This window comes from Mobula hypostoma, chromosome 6, assembly GCF_963921235.1.
Source record: "Mobula hypostoma chromosome 6, sMobHyp1.1, whole genome shotgun sequence".
NCBI classification, from domain to species: Eukaryota; Metazoa; Chordata; class Chondrichthyes; order Myliobatiformes; family Myliobatidae; genus Mobula; species Mobula hypostoma.
The window spans coordinates 130,954,562-130,971,843 of NC_086102.1; the positions used below are offsets into that span (position 1 = coordinate 130,954,562).

Below are 17,282 nucleotides of genomic sequence, written 5' to 3' on the forward strand. Positions count from 1 at the left end.
AGTGTCAAAAGGACTAGAGGGCTGACTTCAGTGACAGACGATGGTGAGATCTTACAACATGATTTTATAGAGACTTTTAGTGGAACATTGATAAATTGTCTTCAGAGGACTGACTGTAAGAGGATTCAGACCATTATCCCTAGCAGTATTCAGACAATAATTGATCATTGTACAGTATTATGAAAGGATTAAATCTCATATTTTGAGGACTGACTATTGAAGAAGGCTAACAATGATACAGTTGATAGGATTATTAATAATACAGTTCAGTAGACTATGATAGTACTCACAGAATTATTGTTATAATATTCAGCTGATCGCCTACCATGATAGAACACACATAGAGAAGATGTTTCCTATGGTGGGGGGGGGGGTGGTCTAGGACTGGAGGGCATAGCCCCAGATAGAAGGATATTGCAGAAGAAGAGATGAGGAGGAATTTCTTCAGCCAGATTGTGATGAATGTGTGAAGTTCATTGCCACATGTGGCTGTGGAGGTCAAGCCATTGGGTATATTTAAAGTGGAGGTTAATAGGTTTTTGACGAGTAAGGGCATCACAGGTGATGGGGAGAAGGCAGGAGAATGTGAGTATGGTTGAGAGGGATAATAAATTGGCTATGATGGAATAGTGGAGCAGACTCAAAGGCCTAATTCTGTTCCAATGTTTTATGTTCTTTATTCCTGGACTCCACACCGCAAAGCCAATAGAATGGACAGCTTGGGAATGGGTCTAGACCTTGTTTCCTGGTGCCGGGCATTTAGTTTCAAGACTTGGCAAAGGGCATCACAGTGGGCAGCTGGCACAGCCGTTCCCTCACTAGTTCATTTCTGACTATATGGTGTTTGCACGTGCACCCTGTGTCATGGATTTCCACAAATTTCTACTCACATCCCAAAGACATGCAGGCTGGTGGGTTAACCATCTGTAAGTTGCTCTTGGTGTGTAAGTGAGTGGTGGAATTTGGGGCAGGAGGAAGTGGTGGGAATTTGGGGAAAATATAAGGGGATCAGTGTAACTGGGAGGTTGACGCTCAATGAGGTCTGGGTGGGCTGAACGCTGTATGACCCTATGACTCTAAAGGCAAGGTTACAATGGGAGTTATGTACACATTCCCACATTCCTGCAGTAATGCAGAAGAGCAGCACAGTAGCATAGTGGTTAGTGCAATCACTTTACCGTACCAGTGATTACCGATTGGGGTTTAATTCCCACCATTGTCCGTAAGGAATTTGTATGTTCTCCCCATGAGCAACTGGTTTCCTCCCATATTCCGATGATGTACAGGCGAGGGTTAGCGAATTGTGGCTGTGCATTATTGGTGTTGGAAGTGTTACAACACTTGCAGGCAGACCCCAACACAATCCTCAGATGTAAATGACATATTTCACTGTATGTTTTGATCTACGTGTGATAAATAAAGCTAATTTTTTTTCTCTTTAATCATTCTGTACCATTATTTAGTTACTGTCAGTAATATTACTCCAGTATATTCCAGCAAACCCAAATCCTAATCGAAAGAATCTTCTGTGCTGTCTTTCTAAACGGATCATTGGTTTTTGCATCTTGGTAGAACATATTTGAAATTTGTATGTTATGTATACATGTGGGCTTCCCTGTCATTACCTAATGATGTTAAATTTTTGGCTGCACTTTCCATTAGATAGGAATTCATAATTTATGTTTATAGACAAGATTTATATCACAGTTCTCACTTCAGGATCTTTCAAAGCTTTGCACCTCAGGAGATACAGTACATAGTAAACCGTAATATAAGAAATGAAACTGCCAACTCAAGCACAGAAAGCTTCTGCAAACACCAATGAAGAGATGTTAGATGAGATGTTGAAACCCAGCCAAGTAATTTGCTCTAACACAGATTAACTGGAGCTCCTTTTTGGACTAGGAACACCCAATACATACAGTCAGCGGCCACTTTACATCTGCTTGTTAATGCAAATATCTAATCAGCCAATCATGTGGCAGGGCAGCAACGAAATGCATAAATGCATGCAGACATGGTCAAGAGGTCCAGACCAAATATCAGAATGGGGAAGAAATGGGATTCAAGTGACTTTGACTGTAGACTGATTATTGGTGCCAGACGGGGTAGTTTGAGTATCTCAGAATCTGCTGATCTCCAGGGATTTTCATGCACAGCAATCTTTAGGGTTTACAGAGAATACAAAATACATCCAGTGAGTGAGAACACCTTGTTAATGAGAGATTTCAGAGAATGGCCAGACTGCTTCAACTGATAGATGACAGCTGATAGATGATAGGTGACAGTAACTTAAATAACCATGCATTGTAACAGTGGTGTGCAGAAGAGCATCTCTGAACACACACACATTGAAACTTCAAGTGAATCGGCTAAAACAGCAGACCACATCAGCTTTCACTTCTGTACCTAATACTGTAAAATGGCCACTCGGTGTATGAACAAGCACTAATGAGAGTGGTGTGGGTAGATATGGACAGAGTTGCTGGCTGCTGTGGGGGTGCAGTACCTTCTGCACAACCCCAGCCCCAACCTTGAGTTGTAACAATCAGGAGCTGGGTCGAGACGAACAGAGCTGAGGAGAGCTCCACAGACTCGCTCACCCTCCTAGTCATTGAGCTTGGCTTGGGGCTGCTCTCCCGTGCCGACTCGCTCTCCTGTCATGGCTGTTTCTGTGCCCTTTTCACACGAACTGCTGTTCATTTCCCACTAAAGCCCAGTTTGGGTTATAATGGGTTCTCAGGAAATGAACTCTGCTGTAACCTGTGGATTGTTTGTGTGTACACCACCATGTTTAATGGAACCAAACACTCCAGAAGCAACATATCAAGATTTTTTTTATTGAAAAGAGACATTTTACAATTACAGAGATTTGTCTCCTTGCATTACTTTACAGTCTTTAACAGAGTACTGTACAGTTGACCTACAAAATCATAATACATACTGGTATGGTCAATCATAACTCAGCCTAATAAACTCCACTGGTAAAATACAGGCAACAGCACACAGCTTTTTTTGTTAGAAACATATAAATAAAGCATCTAGTCATTGCAAAACAAGAACTGCCAAAATGAGGTAATATTAAACAAAATCATTTATTCGGACAGTATCCATCATGTACGTATTTACACAGAGAAACAACCAACAGCTAACAGTTCCTTACAGATACATTCCAGGTTAGTGTAACAGCAGATAAACTGATTCCAGGTACTGTAAATTCTGGCGCAGTTTATAAAGCACGATTAGGAATACGTTTATATTTAGGCTTGGCACTCTTTAGGGCTGGAATCCCTAAACAAACCAGAAACTCGGGGATTACGAAACAGCAATGCTGAACATGTAGACCCCCAGTAATCCGACAATCGCAATCCAAATAAGCTGCTTGGATGTTGTTGAAGTGTGAAAATAATTCAATGACGAAGCACCACTGGCAATGCGCTGCTTTTACACACTGCTTCCATTTGGAGACATCTTACAGTGGAGTTCCTGGAATGCTGGACCGATGACTTGGTTAATGCGGCTGTGTTATGTGTACAGATTGTCCGACCAATAATCGACGGTGTGCGGCGGGGGGGGGGGGGGTGCTTAGAGACTATTTTGAGAAAAAAAAAGAAATACAAGGAGTTGGGCCAATGGCTCAGAGGGATAAAACAGTTTTCATACAATGAGTCCGGACTTGGCGGGAGAATTACAGCAAGTGCTTGGAAGGTGGAGGTGCAGGGAGGGGGAATAATTTTAAGGTGATTGGAGGAATGTATGGGGGTGATATCAAAGGTTAATTTCTTTACACAGAGAATGGTGGGTGTGTGAAACACCTGCCAAGCTTGGTGGTAGAGGCAGATACATTAGGGGCATTTAAGAAACTCTTAAGTAGGCAAATAGATGACAGGAAAGTGGAGAGTTATATAAGAGGGAAGGATTTATCTTGAAGTAGGTTAAAGATTCGGAGCAAGAAGGCTGTGACAGGAATGGTTAAGGATTTCCGGAGCAAAGGCAGTTTTACTACTCAGGGTAAAAGAGATGCAAGACTGCGCAGGTGTGTGACGTCAGCCAGCAGAGCAGAAAAAGTTTAAAAAGACCATCATATCCAGCGGGCAGTGAAGTGAGAGGTAGCAGAGTGGTAGGGCTTTGGCTCAATGGGCTTAGGCAGTAACGAGGCGAGGTAGGTTTACCTGTCTTCATTGCGGAAAGAAAGTATGCGTGTGAGGCCGGTTTTCTGTGCTTGGTGTCAGATGTGGGAGGTCCTGGAGTCTCCCAGCCTTCCAGACGGCCATATCTGCACCCGATGTGTCAAGCTGCAGCTCCTAAGGGACCGAGTTAGGGAACTGGAGTTGCAGCTCGATGACCTTCGTCTGGTCAGGGAGAACGAGGAGGTGAGAGAAAGGAGTTATAGGCAGATGGTCACACCGGGCCACGGGAGACAGACAAGTGGGTCACAGTCAGGAGAGGGAAGGGGAAGGGTCAGGTACTAGAGAGTACCCCTGTGGCTGTACCCCTTGACAATAAGTACTCCTGAGTACTATTGGGGGGGGCGGGGACAGCCTACCTGGGGGAAGCAGCAGTGCCATGCCTCTGGCACAGAGTCCGGCCCTGTAGCTCAGAAGGGTAGGGAAAGGAACAGAAAGCCAGTAGTGATAGGGGACTCTATAGTTAGGGGGTCAGACAGGCGGTTCTGTGGACGCAGGAAAGAAATGCGGATGGTAGTTTGCCTCCCAGGTGCCAGGGTTAGGGATGTTTCACATCGCATCCACGATATCCTGAAGTGGGAGGGAGAACAGCCAGAGGTCATGGTACATATTGGTACCAATGACATAGGCAGAAAAAGGGAAGAGGTCCTGAAAACAGACTACAGGGAGTTAGGAAGGAAGTTGAGAAGCAGGACCACAAAGGTAGTAATCTTAGGATTACTGCCTGTGCCACGCGACAGTGAGAGGAGGAATGGAATGAGGTGGAGGATAAATGCGTGGCTGGGGGATTGGAGCAGGGGGCAGGGATTCAGATTTTTGGATCATTGGGACCTTTTTTGGGGCAGGTGTGACCTGTACAAAAAGGACGGGTTGCACTTGAATCGCAGGGTGACCAATATCCTGGCGGAGAGGTTTTCTAAGGCTACTGGGGAGAGTTTAAACTAGAATTATTGGGGGGTGGGAACTGAACTGAAGAAACTGGGGAAGAAGCGGTTGGCTCACAAATGGAGAAAGCTAGGAGACAGTGTGTGAGAGAGGGTAGGCAGGTAATAGAGAAGGGACGCGCTGAAACAGATGGTTTGAGATGCGTCTACTTTAACGCAAGGCGTAGTGTGAGCAAAGTGGATGAGCTTAGAGCGTGGATCAGTACTTGGAGCTATGATGTGGTGGCCATTAGAGACTTGGATGGCTCAGGGACAGGAATGGTTACTTCAAGTGCCGGGTTTTAGATGTTTCAGAAAGAACAAGGAGGGAGGCAAAATAGGTGGGGGCATTACACTGTCGATCAGAGATAGTGTCACGGCTGCAGAAAAGGTGGACATCATGGAGGGATTGTCTACGGAGTCTCTGTGGGTGGAGGTTAGGAACAGGAAGGGGTCAATAACTTTACTGGGTATTTTTTATAGGCCACCCAATAGTAACAGGGATATCGAGGAGCAGATAGGGAAACAGATCCTGGAAAGGTGCAATAATAACAGAGTTGTTGTGATGAGAGATTTTAATTTCCCAAATGTCCATTGGCATCTCTCTAGAGCAAGGGGTTTAGATGGGGTGGAGTTTGTTAGGTGCGTTCAGGAAGGTTTCTTGACACAATATGTAGATAAGCCTACAAGAGGAGAGGCTGTACTTGATTTGGTATTGGGAAATGAACCTGGTCAGGTATCAGATCTCTCAATGGGAGAGCATTTTGGAGATAGTGATCATAATTCTACCTCCTTTACAATAGCATTGGAGAGAAATAGGAACAGACAAGTTAGAAAAGCATTTAATTGGAGTAAGAGGAATTACGAGGCTATCAGGCAGGAAATTGGAAGCTTAAATTGGGAACAGATGTTCTCAGGGAAAAGTATGGAAGAAATATGGCAAATGTTCAGGGGATATTTGTGTGGAGTTCCACATAGGTACGTTCCAATGAGACAGGGAAGTTATGGTAGAGTACCGGAACTGTGGTGTACAAAGGCTGTAATAAAAATCTAGTCAAGAAGAAAAGAAAAAGCTTACGAAAGGTTTAGAGAGCTAGGTAATGTTAAAAATCTAGAAGATTATAAGGCTAACAGGAAGGAGCTTAAAAAGGAAATTAGGAGAGCCCAAAGGGGTTATGGAGGGCAGGAAACCCAAGGCATTCTACAAGTATGTGAAGAGCAAGAGGATGAGACGTGAAATAATAGAACCTATCAAGTGTGACAGTGGGAAAGTGTGTATGGAACTGGAGGAAATAGCAGAGGTACTTAATGAATACTTTACTTCAGTATTCACTATGGAAAAGGATCTTGGTGATTGTAGTGATGACCTGCATCAGACTGAAAAGCTTGAGCATGTAGATATTAAGAAAGAGGATGTGCTGGAGCTTTTGGAAAGCATCAAGTTGGATAAGTTGCCGGGACTGGATGAGATGTACCCCAGGCTACTGTGGGAGGCGAGGGAGGAGATTGCTGAGCCTCTGGCGATGATCTTTGAATCATCAATGGGGATGGGAGAGGTTCTGGAGGATTGGAGGGTTGCAGATGTTGTTCCTTTATTCAAGAAAGGGAGTAGAGATAGCCCAGGAAATTATAGAACAGTGAGTCTTACTTCAGTGGTTGGTAAGTTGATGGAGAAGATCCTGAGAGGCAGGATTTATGAACATTTAGAGAGGTATAATATGATAAGGAATAGTCAGCATGGCTTTGTCAAGGGCAGGTCGTGCCTTATGAGCCTGATTGAATTTTTTGAGGATGTGACTAACTACATTGAAGAAGGAACAGCAGTAGATGTAGTGTATATGGATTTCAGCAAGGCATTTGATAAGGTACCCCATGCAAGAAAGGAGTCATTGAGAACGTAAGGAGGCATGGGATCCAAGGGTATGTCACTTTGTGGATCCAGAACTGGCATGCCCACATAAGGCAAAGAGTGGTTTAAGAGCGTCATATTCTGCATGGAGGTCGGTCACCAGTGGTGTGCCTCAGGGATTTGTTCTGGGACCCCTACTCTTCATGATTTTTATAAATGACCTGGATGAGGAAGTGGAGGGATGGGTAAGTTTGCTGATGACACAAAGGTTGGAGGTGTGGATTGGGTGGAGGGCTGTCAGAGGTTACAGCGGGACATTGATAGGATGCAAAACTGGGCTGAGAAGTGGCAGATGGAGTTCAACCCAGATAAGCGTGGTGGTTCATTTTGGTAAGTCAAATATGATGGCAGAATATAGTATTAATGGTAAGACTCTTGGTAGTGTGGAGGATCAGAGGGATCTTGGGGTCTGAGTCCACAGAACACTCAAAGCAGCAGCGCAGGTTGACTCTGTGGTTAAGAAGGCATATGGTGTATTGGCCTTCACTAATCATGCAATTGAATTTAGGAGCTGAGAGGTAATGTTGCAGCTATATAGGACCCTGTTCAGACCCCACTTGGAGTACTGTGCTCAGTTCTGGTCGCCTCACTACAGGAAGGATGTGGAAGCCACAGAAAGGGTGCAGATGAGATTTACAAGGATGTTGACTGGCTTGGGGAGCATGCCTTATGAAAACAGGTTGAGTGAACTTGGCCTTTTCTCCTTGGAGCGACGGAGGGTGAGAGGTGACCTGATAGAGGTGTGTAAGATGATGAGAGGCATTAATCGTGTGGATAGTCAGAGGCTTTTTCCCAGGGCTGAACTGGTTGCCAAAAGAGGACACAGGTTTAAGGTGCTGGGGAATAGGTACAGAGGAGATGTCAGGGGTAAATTTTTTTATGCAGAGAGTGGTGAGTGCGTGGAATGGGCTGCTGGCAGTTTTGGTGGAGGCGGATATGATAGGGTCTTTTAAGAGACTTTTGGATAGGTACATGAAGCTTAGAAAAATAGAGGACTATAGGTAAGCCTATTAATTTCTAAGGTAGGGACATGTTCAGCACAACTCTGTGGGCCAAAGGGCCTGTACTATTTTATGTTTATGACTCAGAAGTCACCTAATGCTTTGGATTTGACAGTGATCATGAAGGGTTGTTCAATCTGTGAAGCTTATCCCAGAATATTAACCATTTGTTATAAAAAAAAAGGGAATTAAAGGAAAGCTGCTTCCCCCTTTTTTTTATTATACTCAATAAACTTGGGCTGTCAACTTTATCATAAAATGGAGACTAGGCATCAAGAAGAACTGGATTTAAATCTAAACTGAGGGAACTGGGCTACTGAAGCCCACACACACTGTTAACCAATTACATGTAATGTGTGTCAATTTTGTGTCTAGCAATGTGCATGGCTGCCCTTTGCTGCTGTTCCTTGGTACAGCTTTTGACATTCTGGATGACTCCAGCCTCCATGCTTTAGGCCAATCTGGATGTGAATAAACTGCAAAGATCCTCGGGATGGATGGACGGGGAACTGTTTACTGCCAGAAATCTTGTAGGAGTTTCCCACAGTATTTTCCTTTAGAATCCAACAGCAATATACTCTGCAATGTAGTACGGTTTGCAACCAAGCAGCACAGACACACACGCACACCAGCTTCTGCCAGTACAGAATGGAGCAGGAGCAGATTGGAAAGACATATGATGTAATATTGTGAGCAGATTTCAGCGAGGACTTACCACGCCTGCAGCTCCCTCTTCAGAGTGAGAACGGGAAACAGTGGAGCACACCCAACACTGCCTCTGTCAGTGTGCCTCGGTGATAAGATATGAGGTGGAGGGGGCACAAATCAAAAAGCTCCAGCAGTACAGGTTCAAGTGTCAGGACAAGAAAGCCCTCAGTCAGTGAAAATCGATCCTCCCTTCCAGATGAGGGGAATCACTCAGGTGGAGGTGTTTGGTGGGGTGGGGCTGGAGGAGAGGCAGTGGGGCATAAAATGGGAATAAAAGCACAGCATTGCTTTGGGTTGTCAGCAGTGGGTTCCACAGAGAACGTCCTGGAATGCTGGAATGGGGAATTATCCTCCCGGTGAACCCTAGGAATTCCATACAGATCCTGACTCTGGCTCACACCATGCACTGGAAAACCAATGCCAGCCTGTACAAAGCAGTTAACCACCAGGCCCAATTGTGTCAGAGGAAGGCCTGTGAGTAACTTGCTATTTTCTCTCAGCACTAATTAAAAACCCTAGATCTGCTGGAGTTCTGCTGATTAAACACAATAATTTCAGAGCCAAAGAACTAATGCAATGAACTGGAACAATAGCTCCTATTTGGACAACGCTGGAGTGTAAACATGACTGGAGTTTAAATTGTGCATCAGTGGCCCAAATCATTCTCACAGTTTGCTCCCATTCACGGACACCCCCCCCCCAACAGACACCCCCCAAAAAAAGCCAGAACAACACACAGCCAGTAGTGTGACTCACAGACACGAGTGCCCATTTTAGAGTGGCTGGTATACAGAAATCCAATCTGAGTTTCAAGTAATCCCCTCCCACTTCCCACTCCAGAATAAAAGGCTAAAATCTCAATGGAATGAACAATATTATGTACAACATATAAATACTATAGCATCAGAGTTTACATTATATTTACAGATGGGACAGAGAACCATGTTGGAAATACCTCACAAAACAAGGTGGCAAATCTATCCATTTTGGAAAAAGCTACCAATGGTAGTGCAGGTCAGAAAGGCCGTGACTGTGAGATGAGGCTAGCACTGATCAATCCCCTTTCTTTTTCCAAGCGAGCACACTGTACAAGGCTTCCAGCCGCTTAATCACACACAGGGTACAGTTCTGCTTCCCAGCACAGCACCTGACTGACCCTTCGCAACTAGCAGCCTCCGTTTACTAAACAGGCTGCATCGTGAAGAGAGGCGAGGAAGAGGACTGAAAATTAAATAGACACTAAATTATGACAATGGATTTAGGGAGGAGGGCTCAGAGGACTAGAAGGAGCATGACTGAGATAATGTGCTGCTCCTGCGAACATTGCAATCACATCCAAGCAGTCATTGAACCGTGCCATGTAACTACCTCCTCAGCTAATATGCTTTCCTCTATGATGACTAATCATGTTCTATTAAACAGTGGTAATGCTGGAAGAACTCAACTATACAAGCGTAATGAAGCCAGTATTCTCCCTGGACAGATTAGCCACAACTGATTTGACACATACCATCATTGGAGCTTCAAACCTGACAAACTCCTCGCTCTCACCTGATTTATGTCAGTGGGGGCCCTTCGTAGAAGAGCTGAATCAACCTGTTTTGGTAGAGGTGAAATGTACTGACAATTAATTGTCAACGTCCAGAGTTCCAATTTTTCCCCATGTCCTCTGCCCTGTTGACCCAGTTGGGCCATGAGCTTTTAATACAGATCATAGTCTCCACCTGTTATCCTCGAACTGGGGCAATTCCTGATGCGTGCTGCATCTTGCTTTTTTCAGTCAATCTGCACAAGACCTCATGCCATTCAGGTAATCAGCTGATTTGTGGCTGCTTGTCTCTTACCCCCCTCCCTCTTTCAACCCCCCCTCCCCCATTTTTGTCAGGCCTTCATGGTTTTGCATCCTTTCGAGAACATAATCAGGAGTGGAATGAGGTTTCACAGATATGAGGCTGTAAAGGGAGAGGTTCAGTGCTGCTCTCTAAATACTTGAACTCTTGCTCAGATGACAGTGGGCAGTTTCAACTCCATCTGTCTGCCTTTGCTGTTGTTGTTATTGTTGTTGTTTCGGTTGGTCTTACTGGATAGATTGGGAGTCGCCAGCAGAATAAAGTGTTCATCAGGGCAGCCGTATTGAAGGAGAGTGTCAATGCACTCCTGACTCATTGCTTGCTTGGCGTAGGCCAGTGGAGTGTTTCCGTGAACATCGCGTGCCATGACGTCCACTCCGTACTGTAGGGGCAAGAATGAAAATTAGCACATAGTTACTCTAGCCTGGTCTATTCAATTAGATCTTGAGGTTAACTCCACCACCCTGCTAACTCTACTACATCATTGCTCTTACTCAACAAAACCCAACCTTACATTTTTTTCTTTTCACCTGACACTCACTCACCTCTCTGTCACTCCCACTTTGTTTTGGGCAGCATATTTCAGATTTTTACACAATGCCCGAGTTCTAACTTTAAGGTATTATCACTAAATTAGACTGAGATAGCACTTGCTACTAAGGGGTTCTTTATCAGAGCTAGGAATCCCATGTGTCTGCACTGCACATTGAGACCTATTGCGAACATCAGTTCTTAGGGATAATCTTCTTTCCAGAGACTAGAGAGGCAGTGGGGCAGGAGGTGTAAAGATGGGAATAAAAGCACAGCCTCCCTAGTCTCCCACACAAAACACTTCAACCCCCAGGATCAAGTCTGGCTGACAAATTTTGCAAAGTTCCTAATTCTCCACCCAAATCTGGTGATTCAAGTTTCAAACTTCATCATCCCTTTGATAAATGAAACAGAGCACTAATTTTAGCCACTCACTTGGTCCCCAGTTTAATCATAGCTGTTCTAACATGTACTTTATTCTGCCTTAACCATCCTCTTACTGTTAGTGCAGCAAGCTCATTTAGTGTTCTTTAACTCTTTCTATGACTGGTCCTCCACAGATTATCAATGCCTAACTGATGTACAGCCTGGGCATATAAGTGAGAATTTGAGAGACCTGTGCTATGGATTTGTCAGCTTCTGTGGGGCCACAGGCATCTTCTGCTTGGTTCATGGCAGCATTTCCAGCCTGTGAATTGTCTGGGTTCCGAAGAGTAATCAGGAACAGAATCTGGGGACAACCTGTATTTTCTTCGAGAATCAGAAGCTGGCTTTACATCCTGGTACGTCTCTTTGAATAAACTCTCAGCTATTCCCATTATCACCTTGTATTCCCCCTCCTTTAGCATTTTGCACTTGAAAATTACCACTGGGTTTGCTTCCAGTGTCTAGTCACATTCTAGTAATATACTGGGAGCAAGAAACCTTGTGCATCCTTCTAGATTTTTCAATCTCCCTTCTTTGACTCACTCTCAATTCCTCCACTTTAATCAGCGGCTCTATAATTACTCAATATTTTTCTTTAAGATTACATTTGTACAGTTTTTCCAATGGAGGCCCGCCTTCAATCATGCTCCCTTTTATTCTGCCTGTTTTATTTACACACATTCCCAATTTTTTTAGAAAATGGAAAGACAGATTTGAATTATTATGGTGCATTTCACAACTTCAGATGTCCCAACATGCCTCACAGCATCGGAGCACTTTATCACTCTTGTTATTGTTTGTGAGTTGTATCTCTTCCATTTAACCTGGTGGTTCATTTTATCTCTCTTGATTCTGGTGTTTCCAGTGACCATAACACACAGGAGCAAAATTAGGCCCAGTGGGTCTACTCTGCCATTCGATCATAGCTGATTTATTATCCCTTTCACCCCATTCTCCTGCCTTCTCTCCAGTAACCTATGATGCCCTTCCTAATCAAGAAACTATCAATCTCCACTTTAAATACAGCAATCCAATGATTTTGCCTCCACAATCATCTGTGGCAATGAATTTCACAGATTCACCACCCTCTGGCTAAAGAAATTCCTCCTCATCTCTGTTCTTAAGGGACGTCCTTGTATTCTGAGGCTGTGACCACTGGTCCTAGACTTTTGCACAATTGGAAACATCCTCTCCACATCCACTGTACTTAGGTCTTTCAATACTTGATAGGTTTCAGTGAGATCCCACCCCATTATTCTAAGGTCCAGCGAGTACAGGGCTATAGCCTTCAAATGCTGATATTACATTAACTCTTTCATTCCTGTGATCATTCTCGTGAACCTCCTTTGGATCCTTCAATGTCAGCACATCCTTTTTTGGATAAGGGACCCAAACCTGCTCAGAATGCTCCAAGCGCGGCCTTATAAAACCTCAGTATTACATCCTTGCTTTTACGTTTTAGTCCTCTCAATACCATTATCCCTAATGTTTTCTTATTCTGAATCAAATTCTACTGCAGTTGCTGTTTCCCAAATATTCCCTTCATTCTACAACAGTTCAAACCACATCATGGCCAGTGAGTCAGGCCAATAGTAACCCAGAGACACAAGAGGCTGCAGCTGTTAGAATCTGGAGCAAAGCAATCTGCTACAGAAACTCTCACAACACGCTGGAGGAACTCAGCAGGTCGGGCAGCATCTGTGGAAACAATCAGTCAATGTTTCGGGCCGGAACCCTTCGTCAGGACCGTAGATGGAAGGGGCAGAGGCCCTATAAAGAAGGTGGGGGGAGGGTGGGAAGGAGAAAGCTGGTAGGTTCCAGGTGAAAAACCAGTAAGGGGAAAGATAAAGGGGTGGGGGAGGGGAAGCAGGGAGGGGATAGACAGGAAATTCCCCTATCCCAATTTCACTCTGCTCCCTCCCCCAGCTGCCTACCACCTCCCTCATGGTTCCGCCTCCTTCTACTACCCATTGTATTTTCTCCTATTCCTTCTTCACCTTTCCTGCCTATCACCTACCTGCTTCCCCTCCCCCACCCCGTTATCTTTCCCCTTACTGGTTTTTCACCTGGAACCTACCAGCTTTCTCCTTCCCACCCTCCCCCCACCTTCTTTATAGGGCCTCTGCCCCTTCCCCCTTCAGTCCTGACGAAGGGTTCCAGCCCGAAACATTGACTGATCGTTTCCACAGATGCTGCCCGACCTGCTGAGTTCCTCCAGTGTGTTGTGAGTGTTGCTTTGACCCTAGCATCTGCATTTGCTACAGGAACTCAGCAGCTCAGGCAGTGTTGGTGATCTTGGCAATACTGTAGAGTACTTCACTCCTACAAGGTGCTATTTGGGGATCAAACAGCATCCCTGAAGCAAAGATCAATGATATAGCAAGCAGCACCTTGTTGGAGTAAAGTATTACATAAGACTGACCAAATGTACAGGATGGAACATGTTGGAAAAAACAGTTCCTGTCCTGACAATTCACATCGCCACACATTGTTAGTGTGACCAGGGTATATGATGAACTTAAAATCTCAAGATTACATCCAGGGTTGGGAATCCTGCCTCTGCCTAAAATTTTAAACCCCAAACTGAATGGTCTTTAAAGTTAAATGTGTCGACAAATAGTGTGAAGGAACAAGGTTTTGATTTCTAAGGCACTGTGAACAGTTCAGGGTGGGATCAATTAATCTGCTGTCCCGGTGAATACATAAGCACAGTTGTACACAGGTCTTGTTGGAGGGCCTCAGCCCAAAATGTCAACTCTTTATTCCTTTTGATAGATGCTTCCTGACCTGCTGAGCTCCTCTAGCATTTTATGTGCATTATGTAGCATAGTGGCACTTAGGGTTTTAAGCTAATGTGGGATGGGGGATAGAATTGGGGGTGTTCCTGAAGGACGGGTTAATGTACGGATCTGATGTTACATGACTTACATAAGGTAAGGGTGATGGATGGGGTACAGGGAGTTTACAGAAAACAGGGACAAAAAACACTGACTATGGTGGGAGACGGTTGCTCTGTCACCAAAAGCATCAATAAAAATATAAACCGGTAGCAGTAGGTCACACTATAATCATAGGGGATTGCATTCTTCATAAAGACCAGGCAAATCAAATTGACAAAAAGAGCTTGGAGGACAAGTTCATGGAATGACTTCAGGTCAGCTTGCCTGAGCAATTTACTCGGAAACGGGCTACTTCTCACCTTTTTGTAATGAGACAGGGTTAATTGCTAATCCTCCAGGGAAAGTGGTCACAATCGGATAGAACTGTGCGCACTGATATAGAGACACTGAACATTGACATATTAAGGGTTTTAACTGAAATAAGGCCAATTATGCAGATATGAGGAATATTTTTCAATAAGGTAGATGGGGACATTAGATCAAGAGGCTTGTCAGTAGTTAAATAATGGCAAATATTTAAAGAAATATTTCGAATTCTCAACAAATGTCCATTTTATTGAGTAATATAAAGCCCACAAGAGAAGCGATCCATCTTTGGCTAACTAAGGTTAGTGATGACATTAAATTAAAGTAAGTTTGTGATGTTGTCAAGTACATTTAGTATGCCTGTGGCTTGGCTAAGTTTTACGATGCAGCAACAAATGACCAAAATAAAATGGGAGAAGATAAATTGGCAAGAAGTATTAAAAAAAGATAGAAAGCAAACAGTATGTCCCACAGAGGCAGCAGGAAATGGTTGAAGCACTAAACAAATATTTGGTTTCTGCCTTCAGCGGAGAAGATACACCAAAAATTAGTCAAATGACAAGGACGTTAAAATGAATTTCTATTCCAGAGAAAAGACAGGAGGATTTACAGGGATTACAGCTAGACAAGTGCTTATGACCAATAGCATGCATTTCAGTGTTTGAAAGAAAATGGCCATAGAAACAGCAGATGTAATGGTAATAATATTCCATTATTTCTGCAATGTTTCCAGCAGATTAAGAGGTAGCAAATATAATAACTTTGCTAAAGGAAAAATGGATAGAATCCAACACAGGGTAGCATCATAATGTATTGGTTAGTGCATCGCTTTGCAGTGTGCCATTTGACCTGTGTTGAATTCTCACTGCTGTCTGTAAGGAGTTTGTATGTTCTCCCCATGACCATGTGAGTTTTCATGTGGGGGCCTTGGGTCTCTCTCACATCCCAAAGATGTATTAGTTAGTGGGTTAATTGGTTGCATGGGTATAAGTAAGGCAGCGTGGACTTGTTGGGCTAGAAGGACCTGTTACTGTGCTGGATCTCCAAATAAAATAATAAAAAGAATCATTGATCAGTTAGCCTGGCATGTGTTGTCAAAATTCAGCTGAAGGACATGCAAGGCACTTGCAACATCGTTAGGGAAAGTCAGCACAGTGCACAAAAGGGAAATCATGTTGGAAGTGTTATCAAGTTTCTGAGAATGCAACTGGCAGGTTCGGTAAGGGAGAAACAGTAGGTGTGGCGTAAGCTGAATTTCCAAAACACTTCTTAAAATGCCCAGTTAAAGATAGCTATAGAAAATAATGTATGGGGGTAAAATATAAGCATACATCATCTGCTTAGGCTACTCATTCAGATCTCATTTAGAATAGTGAGCACACTGGTGGCCTCTGTGTTAGTGTGCTTTACGAGAATGATTGCTGAAATGAAAAGGCTATCTTCTTTAAAGATACTGTTTAAGGCTGACTCGTACTCATTAAAGACAACAACAACCACAGAGCAAAACACTGCTACTGTAATCAGAAATAAAACACAGAATGCTGGGAACACTCAGCAAACCAGGCCATAACTGTGTGAGGGAAAATAAAGATCATCCATCTGAAAAGCTGCCTCACTCAGTTGCCTGATCAACTGACTATCCTTAATATTGTCTTCTCTTAACTCACTGGAAACAGTAAAAACATTTTGAGAAGAACTGGGAGGTCAGATGGTAACAGGCAGTTTTCTATGAAGGTCTCGAACAAGGAAGCATCGAATAAAGAGATTACCATTTAGGACTGAGTTGGGAAGGGATTACTTTACAATGAAAGGAATCAGAGTTAACACCTGAGGTCTGAGGCCCTTTGTCAGAACAGGGTGTGAGGTGCTTTGGGACATTGAGCTTGCAAGATGCGATAACAACGTGCCTTTCTTCTAGTTATGCTGCTGGATCACAGACTTACCCAGATCAGTAGCTGTGTCAGGACTACATTCCCCTTCCTACAGGCTAGGTGTAAGGCCGTGCGTCCATCGCCATCTCCGAAAGTCTCATTTACTTCGTCCTTGGAACCATGGGCCAGGAGCAGGATGACTGTCCGCAGGTTTTCCTCGGCTGTGGCATGCAGCAGCTGCTGTCCCAGGGCAACGTTGGAGCACGGGAGTGGGGCCAGAAAGAGCTTCTGTTCATACTTGGCACGGATCCAGCGCTCCTTCTCCTCCCTAGGTGTACAGAGAAAGATAAATTCTGTAAAACAATTTCTGTAAAAAAAAATTCCTTGTAAAAATTTTGCCTGATTATTTACATCAAATACCATTGTTCATAAATCCTGACAATCTGGCCTCTGGCTCACTCATCGATATGGAATAAGAGCCAAGAGAACAGAGTGGAAAGAACCTGGAATGTGTGATCAGAGCAAAGGATCTAGAGTGTGTCTGGGACCAGGTAACGGACCGTGCGTGGGCCAGAGTAGCAGCAGTCAGGAATGTGGGCTGTTTGTGGCCAGAGCCAGGTTCCAGAGTGCCTGTGTATTTCCCTTTCACCAGACTCAGTGTGAAATTTAT

At 44.1% G+C, this 17,282-nt stretch overlaps 1 protein-coding gene across 4 annotated transcripts in view; it reads right to left on the reverse strand.

Moving 5' to 3' along the window:
• Window positions 1-2,839: 2,839 nt before the first annotated feature.
• agap1 (ArfGAP with GTPase domain, ankyrin repeat and PH domain 1) overlaps window positions 2,840-17,282 on the reverse strand; it is a 683,413-nt gene continuing 668,970 nt past the window's right edge. For all 4 annotated transcript variants that reach the window (XM_063051721.1, XM_063051720.1, XM_063051719.1 and 1 more), the window contains 2 exons: window positions 16,685-16,940; window positions 2,840-10,960 (listed from right to left, as the gene is read on the reverse strand). In XM_063051721.1, the coding sequence (XP_062907791.1) occupies window positions 10,730-10,960; window positions 16,685-16,940 (487 nt within the window). In that variant the 3' untranslated portion in view covers window positions 2,840-10,729. The remainder of the gene's footprint in view (window positions 10,961-16,684; window positions 16,941-17,282) is intronic.